The sequence below is a fragment of the Rhodamnia argentea genome, chromosome 9 (assembly GCF_020921035.1).
Source record: "Rhodamnia argentea isolate NSW1041297 chromosome 9, ASM2092103v1, whole genome shotgun sequence".
Lineage (NCBI taxonomy): Eukaryota > Viridiplantae > Streptophyta > Magnoliopsida > Myrtales > Myrtaceae > Rhodamnia > Rhodamnia argentea.
The window spans coordinates 13,818,530-13,827,987 of record NC_063158.1 but is presented as its reverse complement, the minus strand read 5'-3'; the positions used below and the strand labels follow the sequence as shown (position 1 = coordinate 13,827,987).

General features: G+C 40.9%; 2 protein-coding genes and 1 non-coding gene across 3 annotated transcripts; 1 reads left to right on the top strand and 2 right to left on the bottom strand.

Annotated features, from left to right (window-relative positions):
• The first annotated feature begins 1,128 nt into the window (after nucleotides 1-1,128).
• TRNAR-UCU lies at nucleotides 1,129-1,201 on the top strand. The gene has a single exon. It is a non-coding gene; the product is annotated as a tRNA-Arg (tRNA).
• Nucleotides 1,202-1,940: 739 nt separating this feature from the next.
• LOC115726797 (photosystem I reaction center subunit psaK, chloroplastic) lies at nucleotides 1,941-3,090 on the bottom strand. The gene is made up of 3 exons (XM_030656841.2): nucleotides 2,865-3,090; nucleotides 2,690-2,773; nucleotides 1,941-2,286 (listed from the first exon to the last, which is right to left on the bottom strand). The coding sequence occupies exons 1-3, from the start codon at nucleotides 2,943-2,945 to the stop codon at nucleotides 2,059-2,061; spliced, it is 393 nt and encodes a 130-aa protein (XP_030512701.1). The 5' UTR covers nucleotides 2,946-3,090; the 3' UTR covers nucleotides 1,941-2,058.
• A 3,402-nt stretch (nucleotides 3,091-6,492) lies between these two features.
• On the bottom strand, nucleotides 6,493-9,264 carry LOC115732306 (pentatricopeptide repeat-containing protein At3g61360-like). Its single transcript, XM_048285110.1, has 2 exons — nucleotides 6,777-9,264; nucleotides 6,493-6,655 (listed from the first exon to the last, which is right to left on the bottom strand). Exon 1 carries the CDS (start codon nucleotides 8,937-8,939, stop codon nucleotides 7,377-7,379), a length of 1,563 nt encoding a protein of 520 aa, XP_048141067.1. The 5' UTR covers nucleotides 8,940-9,264; the 3' UTR covers nucleotides 6,493-6,655; nucleotides 6,777-7,376.
• Nucleotides 9,265-9,458: the final 194 nt, after the last annotated feature.

The following is a 9,458-nucleotide window of genomic DNA, read 5'->3' as shown; positions in this document are numbered from 1 at the left end:
GTAAGGCTCAAATTCGCTTCCTCAAATTGTACACATTATATCATGAGAATATCCACGCTTTGCACGAAGTGAAAAATGGCCAGTTCAGTACATAATGGTTTACATCCACGGGTAATCTTTTTGTTTTCTTTTTTTTTTCTTTCTTTTTGGTGAAAATATTTAAGTAATCGTCTAGGTCCGATGGGCGACAGCATATATTTCTCCTCATAGGGATAGGACATTAAGCTAAAAGGAAAAATGACACAAATGATTCATAAACTTTGGCCCGATGTGCAATATTGTTATTGAACTTGTAATTCGTTTAGTGTAGTCCATGAACTTTAACCCAATGCGAAATATCATTTCTGATCTTTTAATTTGTTCAATGTTATTCTTAAACCCGTGGTGCATGTTCAACTAGCCCCTATACTATACGAAAACATCACATTCGCTAATTTAAGTTGATGAAATTTGTTAATTTGGCCTTCAATATGATAAGTTTGAACAGTGAAAAAAATAATTAAACGTGGATTGTCCATGTAAAATATTCAACTTAAATTATAGTATAATCTTCAAAAGATAACAATCATTTCAATTTGTTTAATTTGTTCAACTTGAAAAAATGATTATCCATGTTTTTTGATGGCATTATCTTTACATCGTGATTTAAGTTTAATATTTTATGTGGACTATCCACGTGTAAGTTTATCCACCATTCAAACTTACCCGATTCTAGGGGGGCATGGAAGGACACGTGAAAAGGGAATGGGGTTTCGCAACTTGCGCACGGCACATAACGCACACAGTGTGGCTTGTATAATAGCATATGATAGAATAGAATTAGACCAAAAAAAAAAAAAAAGGAAAAAGCTTACCTGATTGGAAGCCAAAACGACATAACTTGAATTAATGAAATGATAACATTAAATATTCTCACATAGTCTAGAGACTAGATTGAACATTTACCAAAAATTCAGGAATCACATTTAACAAATTAAATATTTTAGAGATGACATTTCATATTGAACTAAATTTCATGGACCATTAAGCTAAAAATAATCTCTATGCTAGATAGCATAAAAGATTTTTGCTTGAAAACACATTATTTATTTGAAGTTATTAAAAATATTAAAAAAAGTTCGCATCCGAGCGCCCGTGGCCTAATGGATAAGGCGTCTGACTTCTAATCAGGCGATTGTGGGTTCGAGTCCCACCGGGCGTGCTACTTTTCCAATTTTATTTTTCCTTTTTTATGTTGCAATTTCCATAATAATTAGGTGAAATTTTATCTTCAAAGAAAAAGTCTCAGTTGCATCCTAGGCTTTGGTATTATGTCATGCGTTTTGAAATGAGTCATGACTATCCTAGATTAAATAACGAATTAAGAAAAAAATTAAAGACAACAAATAAATGATGAAGGATGTTTTCCTTTTTTTTTTCCCAGCTTATGAGAACTTTTTTTTTTTTTTTGGTCGAACCGGCTTATGAGAATGTACGAAAACATCGAAACATTGTTGTCGAACATGCTCAGCATTTTTACAGTTAGTATTTATCGACAACGAAAAAGCCTGTCGGGGTCATTTTCTCGAGCGACAGTAATGGCAAAAGATTAGGAAAATATTTTCCATTTTTTTTGACTTTTCGTGAAACAGACGTAAATCACAATCTCAAGCGCCTTTTTAATCTCCCAAAACCCTTCCCATTTTTTTGTAATTGTTGCTAATAGCTTCATTTGTGTGGAAGACTTTTAAATGGACAAGAGACAGGGGCACGACGAAAGGTCTATCAATCTATGAACAAATCGAAAAATCGGTATAATATTTGTTTTTAATTTTTTTTTAAATCGATGTCAATTGTCGGAACTGATTATCTAAATCATAAATGAGATAATTTGAAGTTTAATTTAGAAAAAAAAAATGAAGAGGAGAGGGGTTTTAACATGTTAGACATAAATAATCGTTTCAAATTAATGTTACATAAATAGGATAAAGATATATTACTGGGAGAAATAAAAGTATGGACAGGAGGATCATGAAACTAAAACAAAACGAGTGCAGATTTTTCCTCAACATCTTGTCTTTACAGAGCACCTATGTTCTTGAGGCCAAGAACAACCCCCACACCGATGATGTGGCCGACAGAGCCGCAAGCCAAAGTGTCGGCGAGAGTGAAGCCGGCCGGGTCGCCGGTCTGCAGCCCCGAGTCCCTCGCCTCCAACTTCAGCCCCGCGGTGGCCTTCCTGTTCGCCGACGGCGCCAGCCCGAACCTCCCGGCAAACAGCATCAGGCTTGTTGTGGTCACCATGATCTGCACGCGCATACACGTTATGCACCCACTTTTCTCAATCCACCAAAGTCTCAAGCTCCTAAACAATTCGACCCGAAACGAATTGAACTCCGAAGACAGACAGGGGTCGAATCGGGTCAGGACTTAGTCCAATCTTGAACTACATTTCATTTTACGGGTCTGGATCTTAACACCTTCACAACGACCCGATTCGATCCACCTGGGACAAACACCCTTTACTAAAAAGACTTAACTCCGCCGCAGTTTTACGACGGAGAATCTTATAACTAGACCCGTGATCTCGGGGTGCGACAGGTATAAATTTCCAACTCAGAAGGAAGAATTTATGTGGCATCATTGAATTCTCCGGAAAAGGATGAACATTACATGATGAAATGCAATGTAGGCTTTACGTGCTGCTTACCAAGTTAGTGGGCGAACCGATGTAGTCGCAGCGGGCACCCAACGCTCCCGTTCCCTTGCGCTTCATCGGCTGAGCAACCGCAGCCTGAAAGAAAAAGCATGAACACAGACTTAGCTACTCGAAATCTGGCCCAGAAATGGAATTGACAAGGCAATGCAGAAGCAGCAAAATCTACCAGACTCTGCACAGGAGCTGCAGAAACAGAGGGTCTGAGGCCATTGAACTGAGGGAGAGAAGCCATGACTGTTGTCGCCATTTGTTAAACTGAACTTGAGAGAGAGATCAAGCTACAGATTTTCTGAGTCTCTCTCCTTCTTCAAGCTGTGATTTGGTGATTTTGACTTTACAAGATTAGTTCTTTTCTGCAATCCAGAAAGGGTTATAAGCAAAACTCAGTGGCAGATTCTGCATCACAGCCACACGAGCATTCTGTGGCCTCCAAGAGCCAGCACTGGATACATCAAGATCTACGCTGCCGACGTGGCGCTTCGCCATTGGGTTTCGCCGGTTCGGATATGGTTTTGGTCGTTTGAGGCATCTCCTCTGGATACAATAGTTGTAATATGTCTCCCCCAGCTTAGGATTTATTCTTTGTTGCTTTTAATTTTTGGAGAACGTATTTAAACGATGGAAGAGCTTAATTTGCATGAAACTCGTGCCGTCCAAGGGCCAAATTGTATTGGAGGTTGCCATTGTTAGATAAAATCATCTAATCAAAGGTTTATACTCTCTAAAAACACTTTTATCTCCTAAGTCTTATCAAATGTATGATTAGATCTACGAAATTATTTGGTTTTGTGATCTAATCCTCTAACTTAATAACCTGATTTTTTTATCCAGTGTTTTTCTCCATCACTTACCATCAATTTTGCTCCCATGGGGCGATTTGATTTGGCATGAAATTGCCAAATGTTTGCTGTCGTTTGCTGACTTTGCAATTTTTCACCGGGCAGCAAATTTAACAAAGATGTTAATGGCTGGTGATTGAAGGAATCAATTTCATTAATCACATAACGAAGAGGATTCGATTGAAAAAAGATATTTCCAATAATTAGTCGAGAATAAGAGCATCACCTCCATTGTTTTTTTTTTTCGTCGAAAATAAGCTTTTCATTCATTAAGGAACAAAATTAGAGCATAACATATGAGTTTCTGAACACAAAATATCCCAAAAATGCTGAGGTGATAAAGTTAACCAATTAGAGGGGTAAGATGTTTCGGCGGTGGGCTTTGGCAATCCAATCGGCAGCTTGATTGGACTCGTGGGCAATGGACAATCTTCACGAACTTCAACTAAGCCAGACACTCCTTGCATTCTTCTATGATTGCGCACTTGGCCCATGGTCTTGGAGAAACGTCCAAGATGCTCTCTCAACAAGTCATCAGCTATCGCACTCAAGCACTGTGCACAGATTAGTTCGTTCTCTCAGTTCAATTCCAGTTTGCAAGAGACGAAGTACCTCTCGCACGGCTAAGCATCACCGCCAGCCATAGTTGGAAATGGGAAGTTATGCCATGGAGAGCCCGAGTTTCGTCTTCCTCAATGCATCCTAGTGGTTCCGAAGGGGAGAAAATAGAACCAAACTTCAAAAACGGTTGAAGCCATTGCTTCATCAGTGTTAGGATTAACGGTGTCGCTGATTCTTTCAATCTGGCGGGTTACGAAAAAAAGACACGATCCGGCTTCAACCTCTTCCAAGAGATCTCTTTCATCGGTGTCTTGGCGAAGCCCTTTCATGGCGTGAGCGTGAGGCATTGAGAAACATCAGACATTGTAATCTTGTGAAGAGGTCATGACATCTTGTTCAGGAATTGACAAATGATGTGGACGATTTTAAGGCCCTAGTCTACGAATTTATGGTCAATGGAAACCTGGAGGATTGGTTACATCTAACTCCTGGAGAGAACGAGGGATGTGACAAGCCAAGCAACTCGAGCCTTTTAAAGGCTAAGCATCGGTATCAACGTTGCTTATGCTATACATTATCTCCATCACCATAGCAAGAAGCCTACAGCTCACTGTGATCTCAAGCTTAGTAACGATCCTCGATAATAATCCTCGAAGATGAAATTATCGCACATGTTGGTGATGAATTGGCGAGATTAGTTCCGGTGCCAAACAACCAAGTCTTTGCAAATGAGTCGAGTTCTATCAGGATAAGAGGCTTTAATATGTAGCTCCAGGTGAGTTCTATGTGCTTTCTCCTCCCAGTCTTTTTGCTTCCCTCTTGTAGTAAAATCGGAAGTAAACAGGTCAAAAGAATGAGAATCCTACCTCAACTGCAGCTTTTGCTTGCCGATTCACTATGCTTCCTCAAACAATTCCTAGAATTGATATGTTAAATCTTGACAAGTACATTCGGGGTACCATTCTTCAGGGTCCTTCAAATGAAGCTGTGTCTTCGGCATCATATTGGCCAGTAATTGAAATCTTGGGTTGTGAAGTGGCGCTGCACAACTGAATCTGATCTTTCCCGGGGGCTATAATCCAATCAAAATGGGGTGGATTGACAAGGTTGAAAGAATGATCTCTAGGAATTGTTCTAGGGACATGGATGACAGACATGCATCTACTTAAGGAGAAGATGAGATGATTAGTAAGATAGGTCGAGATAAACACATATACCCGCATAAAGCAAGGTAGTTCATCAATTACATTTGAGTGCAGCGCAGAGCATTCGCATAATTCATAGAACAGTATGCTTCTATATTTGCATAGGTCCTGTTTTCTCCTTTCCTTCTTTCACTTGTTTCCAGAGTATGGAGTGGGAAGTCAAGTGACTAGACGTGGATATATGATATATCTACAGTTACGGCATCATCTTGTTTTCAACTGGAAGAGGCCCACTGATTCGAAGGTTTCGACCTCCATAACTTTGTTGAGAAAGCATTATCTAGTTAAGCGGAAGAGATTGCAGACCCCGGGCTGTTCCAAGGTATGCAAGAAACAGAAGCAGTCAGATACAAAAACCAGATTTGAACTAGCATTGGGAGATGCAAATCTTCTGTTCCTATCGGTAGGCAACACTGTAGTCTTCTGTCCAAGAAATAAGCGATTTTTTTCTCCTCTTTTTTCCTTTTGGATAGGAGAAGTGATTATTTTCTGGCAACAGAAATCGGGCATCGATTTTTGAAGTTGTGATTAATCTAAGCATTTTTTTTTTATTAGTGAAAATGAGAGAGGACAGAGGTGTAAGTAGGAGGAGTGAAGGTGGAAGAGGCTGCTCTAAAAGATCCATTGTTATTACTCTAGCAGCAGTTATCGACTTTAGTATTTTGGTCATAATCATAATAAGGAGACATCTGCCAAAGAGCAAATTATCACACCTGAAATTCAACAGATACTGCTGGAGCAATAAGAGGTCCAGCAAGCTAGTAGTACCTTTCATGGGTCGATTAAAATCTAGTCTTTTGGTCACTGAGAACACAGCCCCTGATACATTCCCAGAGGGTCTTGTTAACAAGTAACAGCACCAGTTAAAAGCTTCAAAAACAGAAAAGATGCTCATCAAATCACATTGGATACCGAAAAAGTACACATTTTAAGGAACTAATTGTACCGAACATCAAAGTTGCAATAAAAAAAATATTTAATAAGTTCAAACAAGTGTTCCGAGACGCTCTACCAACGATTTCTATAAAGCACCTGTGGCCTCCTGCACATGGTAACATTTATTTTTGACTGGTAATAGGGTCCAATCAACCCATATGGAAGTTAACAGAACATTGGAGTTTGTTCAACATCTTTCATAGATGACAATCAATTAGTACAACTCCTACAAAAGCAGAACTGAACTTCAGGGTTTAAAATATGATACTCCGGCACTTAGCTTACAGTTCTAGTTTCGTCATATCCTTTGTCACAGCCGAATCTGTTTTGACCAAGTCATAAGTGCAGGGTGGCAAGGTTCTTTCTCAGAGGAAGAGCTCCTCCTTTGGAGTGTGCAAGAAGAAGCTGGAGCTTTTCTGACTACAATAGTGAAGTCACAATAAATAAAGACAGTTTGTGAACATCCTTAACCTGTGACCATAAGAGAAACAACTCACTGTTGAGCAATTATCGACGTGATAGCACTAGCATACAAACTTTTCGATGAAGACAGAACAGGTCGTAACTTCTTTCGACATTTCTTCAGGAAAGAATAAGAATGCCCTACCCATCCATATGTGGATACTCACAGTATTTTCATTACTTTGACCAACCTGAGCAGCTACTCCGCAGCGAAAAAATCAAATGCAGGGTTTAAGAGCCATCTTTGTACAAGCCAATCAACTAATCTCATTCCACTTTAGGCATAGCGCTTATGTGTATATCCTCACAGAAATTTGAGCAGCAGCATTTCCTTTTTGCAAGTCTAATGAGAGTAAAACTTTGCCATCTTGTCAAGTCCTCAATTTCAATGTTTCTGTTTTGACCAACCTACAAAAGGCAAAAGCAACCACACGAGGAAAACGCTGCGCCTCTCATATTCCTCCCTCCCTCGGGGATTTGTTTCAACCACCCTATAGAAGCTGGGTTGCATAGACATGGCCCAAGTCTCAGCAATAACTTGAGTCAAGACTGCACGGTGAACACAAACGATCAGAGTTTCTCATCGCATGTGCATCAGCCCTATAGACTTTGAGGAGAACCAAAAATGACAAACCATCCAAATATCCAGTAAGCAGAGGTTGTACTCAAACAAAGTCAACCTGAAAACGTCCTTTCTGCATTAAATTCTAAGGAATTAGCTATACCATCAGCATGCCCTTTTGACAGAGGCAGAACAGCTTTTAACGTCTTTACCAGTTGATTGAGCTTCCTCAACTTGTCGGCCTCGCCAGCCTGCAGCAGTAGCCCCCCTAACATCCGAAATGTTGCTTCAGTCATTAGCCTTCCTCTCTCCAGCATCTGTTTGGTGCACTCAAAAGCTTCTAGTTCTCTTCCACGAGAACATAATCCAATCACCAAAAGATCCAGCGCATGCCCATGAGGACAATGCCCTTTGCTCACCAGGTATTCCCATAAATGCAATCCCATATCAACTTGACGATTAATACAAAAGTACTTCATCAGCATGACCACCGTCCGAGTTTTAGGCACAAAGTTTCTCTCCACCATTTTATGATATAACTCGTATACTCTGTCTATTTCTCTTGATCTCATCAGTCCAAGGAACAATGTATGATAGGTCATGTTGTCATGCCTAATTTGCTTCGCCTCCATCTCATCCATCAAGGCAATGGCAGCTTTTACATATTTTGCTTTTATCAGAACACTGATCATCGCATTATAGGCTGCTGTATCTGGTTGCATATTTCTTGTAAAAATCCCATCAAACAATTCCTTTGCCTTTGTTAGATTGCGAGCAACCCCCGCACCATGAATCAAAGTAGTAAATGTCTCAACAGTAGGTAAGCAACCGGCCCCTTCCATTTCTTCAAGAAGCCTTAGACCATCACCCACACAACCTCTCTTACCATTCTTACAGTAAGCATCAATCATGATGTTATATGTCACTGTATTAGGTTTAAACCCTCTTCTAACCATCTCATGGTAAAACAACTCCATTGAGGTGACATCGCCTGAATCTTTAAATCCTAAGAGCAGTATATTCATGGTCTTCGTATCAGGAGAGAATCGTGAATGCATCTTATTGAACACGGATCGTGCTTCCTTCATCTGCCTATGCGTGCAAAATGCCCGAAGAAGTATATTGAACTCATCCGTACCAAACTTCCTTCCTACAAACACATCATTCTCCATCCTTTCAAATGCCAGGAGAGTATCCTCATAAGACTTGAATTTCGCAATCTTCAACATAATGATGCTCATCGCCTTCAGCGTGAGCACCGAAGGGTGCGTTACCCGCATCTCGTCCATCAATTCCCAAGCTTTCTCAAAGTACCGCATCCTAGCAAGAATGTGGAGAGTTCTTTCGAACGCCACCGAAGTTGGACCGCATGGCAAATGGCGGACAGTGTACCTGAAGAACTCTAGAGCTTTGAGACCATTGGAATGAGCCCCAAATAAATGGCCAAGCACATCCTCTACGAAACCAGCTGAAAGAGTATGCGGCGGGATGTGCTTCTGGAGGACGGTTTGAAGCGTGCTATCAGGAAATGGGTGGTCGTTTATGACTTTGGCGATTTTGACGATCTCGTTATCCCTTCCCAATGGAGCAGTGGTGCAGAAAAGTCGGGACAAGAAGCGCTGGTGTGGAATTCTAGCGAACTGATTCTGGGTCAGTAATTTCATCGAGCAGCTCATGATCAATGGGATCTCCGATGGCAAAACCAATCAATTCCCTTGTGGGTTCTTCTGGAATCTGCAACCACGTTAACCAGCAGTCGCATGCTCGGCTATCTACGGCCACCCATCACCAGAATTTCGCCATTTGAACACGCTCGAGAAGCGATTTAATCAAGCGATACTGTATCGCGAAAACTGGAACGAGAAAGGGACACTCCCTCCTCGTCTTCTTCGCGACCGTGGCACTCTGGAGTCTGAATCTCCGCCAATTTGCAGGGGTCCAGTCCACTGTTGGCCAGGCTGCGATGGCCGTCGCGCTCGAAATCTGGAGACTTCGCGTGTTTATCTTGCTTTGGAATGGGCTATTGCTCCCGCACCCGCACCCGCAGCGTCTACTCTTACTGCTACCTGAGTTTTATGGGATGTTCGAGGAATACAGACACGAAGATGATTTACGCAAGAAAATTTACGAATAGCAACAGAAATGATCGACTCCTAAGTCTCATAATATTTGCAAACAGTAAAGGTAAAAAAGAA